This window comes from Notothenia coriiceps, unplaced genomic scaffold (assembly GCF_000735185.1).
Source record: "Notothenia coriiceps isolate Sejong01 unplaced genomic scaffold, NC01 NC01_scaffold00011315, whole genome shotgun sequence".
Taxonomy (NCBI): Eukaryota; Metazoa; Chordata; class Actinopteri; order Perciformes; family Nototheniidae; genus Notothenia; species Notothenia coriiceps.
The window spans coordinates 1-2,805 of record NW_011344016.1 but is presented as its reverse complement, the minus strand read 5'-3'; the positions used below and the strand labels follow the sequence as shown (position 1 = coordinate 2,805).

The following is a 2,805-nucleotide window of genomic DNA, read 5'->3' as shown; positions in this document are numbered from 1 at the left end:
TTTATCATTAAACTGTATCCTCCTGCCAGAAGACTGACTGTGTGTGTGTGTGTGTGTGTGTGTGTGTGTGTGTCACCTGAGGTGGACAGCATGGCGATGGAGCTCCTCAGGTAGATGTTAGCAGGAACGTAGTGGCAGTTGATCTCGTTGCAGATGAACGTTCCTCTCCTCGCTTGTTTCCTCGCCACGATCACCACGTGACTGTACAGTGAAACCATGGCGACCAGAGGCACAAACATGCCCACCAACCACAGCATCACGAACGCTGTGTGGGCGGGGCTAAAGTCTGGCCCACACAGGTATCTGTCCTCTCTGTAGGTGTAGTGTCCGAACCCCATTAGGGGCAGCGCGGCCCCCCCCAGGCAGCCACTCCACATCATCAGAAGCACCAAGCGGCATCGACCCGGAGTCACTATCATGCTGTAACTCAACGCAAAGCAGATATCCACAAACGTATCCACGGAGGTCCAGAACAACGAGTACAGAGAGGAGGTTTGGAGCAGGAGAAGCAGGAAACCCCCTCCCTGACAGAGGACTCCATCACTGGGGGGGGGGCCGGGGGGGTTTGGCACAGCGTGGTAAACAGCCAATGGGAAGGCAGAGAGACTGAGAGTGATGTCACTGAAACAGCAGCTGAGCGTCAGGATCAAGGTGTCGCTGCGCAGATTCTTGTGCAGCAGCAGCAACAGAAGCAGCAGCAGGTTCCCGCTGACCGAGGCCACGCAGGAGAACACCATCAGAGCCGCGTACAGTTGGGGCAGGGCGCACATCTTCAATCAGGAGGCGGTCGCTGGTTCGATCCCGGACCCTATAGTCAACATGACGATGTTTCCTAAACCCAGAATCGTTCCTGATCTCCAACGGTGTGAAAAATGTCTTTCCTCAGTATCGCACTGCTCTGTATGAATGGGTGAATGACTCGTACTATATAAAGCGCTTTGAGGGGCTCCTGATAAAGAGCACATTTACCATTTACAGGAAGCACCAACTGCCTCACAGGCCGATAGCAGAGTCCACTTGATGTGTTTAAATGTCCCCAGATATTCACTTTAACAGTAAATGAACAGGGTCTTAGTACAGCACCCTGAGGAGCGCCCACACTCTGTTCCTGAATCCTCGCTCAGGGGGTTGCTGGTCGATCCCAGCCCGTGCTGTCGGTTTCGATGTTTCCTTGGGCAAGATAGTGAACCCTGAGTTGCTCACAAAGACTGTTAGCTTTGCTCAGTAGCGCTCTGCTCTGTATGAACGGATGTGAACGAGTGAATGACGTTTGTGAAGCACAGTCCATTTACAGGAAGCACCAGCAGCCTCACAATCTGATAACCCGTTAAAGATTTGCATTCCCAGTGTCTGAGTCCACTTGATGTGTTTAAATGTCCACAGATATCCACTTTAGCAGTAAATGAACAGGGTCCTCTTACAGCACCCTGAGGAACGCCCACACTCTGTTCCTGAATCCTCGCTCAGGAGCGTCACCGTTAGCATTAGCTCTCGCTGCCTCCATCGTCATAAAGTCCAGGACCTTAACGAGACAGAGAAATAAAAACAGTCAGAGCTGTGTTTTAAGTCCACAGATATTCACTTATACACACACAGACAGAGAAGCATCTCCAGATCAGAAACACCTGCAGAGACTTTACTTGTGTCGTAGCAACTTAAAATCTGCTGCTGTCTAGAGTAAATGATGAGTTAGGCAAATATGCAAAGAAACACAATATCCATATAAATTATTATTACAGAGAGTGAATACACACACTATACAGAGATGCTGTTTCAGAAACTAATGTGAGTTTGGAGCATTGAACAATGTACATCTATTCTAGCAGACCTCAACAATGGCACTATGATCAGTAGAAATGGTCATGACCTTTAAAGCTTGCAAGCATAACGTCTGCGCTAAAGGGAGCGTCCTGTTCTGTGTGAAACAGACTCTCTTTATAGGAAGACATCAAAGATCATTCACATGACAACACAGCATCATGTGAGGCCAGCTGGTCGACCCATGGCACAGCACGGTATGCAGAAACTCAGACCCTACCAAGAACAATGGGATATACAGATAACCCCTATCGCTAATTCCTTCTACTCATCCTCTCCTCCTGCAGTGTCATAAAACCCCCGTGTCCAAATCCATCTGCTTCACTCATCCATGTGAAGCATCAGCAGTTACTTTAGGGTTACTCTGTATTCAGCTTTCACTCTATCAGTACCAATCACTGACAATCTGTCTTCAAGATGTCAGGAAAACACATGAAAACCTTTCCATCAAATTGGTGAATAGTTTCTGGAAATAAAACATTTAGATTTGAGCTGCATGACCTCTCTCTCTGTAGCTACCTGAAGCTCATCTGGAGGTGACCTCTCTCTGTAGCTACCTGAAGCTCATCTGGAGGTGACCTCTCTCTGTAGCTACCTGAAGCTCATCTGGAGGTGACCTCTCTCTCTCTGTAGCTACCTGAAGCTCATCTGGAGGTGATCTCTCTCTGTAGCTACCTGAAGCTCATCTGGAGGTGATCTCTCTCTCTGTAGCTACCTGAAGCTCATCTGGAGGTGATCTCTCTCTCTGTAGCTACCTGAAGCTCATCTGGAGGTGATCTCTCTCTCTGTAGCTACCTGAAGCTCATCTGGAGGTGATCTCTCTCTCTGTAGCTACCTGAAGCTCATCTGGAGGTGATCTCTCTCTCTGTAGCTTCTCTCTCTCTGTAGCTACCTGAAGCTCATCTGGAGGTGATCTCTCTCTCTGTAGCTACCTGAAGCTCATCTGGAGGTGACCTCTCTCTCTGTAGCTACCTGAAGCTCACCTGG

At 48.9% G+C, this 2,805-nt stretch overlaps 1 protein-coding gene across 1 annotated transcript; it reads right to left on the bottom strand.

The window, feature by feature from the left end:
- Nucleotides 1-76: 76 nt before the first annotated feature.
- Nucleotides 77-770, bottom strand: LOC104946664 (growth hormone secretagogue receptor type 1; the record flags this gene model as incomplete). Its single annotated transcript, XM_010772540.1, has 1 exon — nucleotides 77-770. A coding segment is annotated over exon 1 (694 nt), but the record flags the coding sequence as incomplete, so codon positions are not given.
- Between the last annotated feature and the right edge of the window lie 2,035 nt (nucleotides 771-2,805).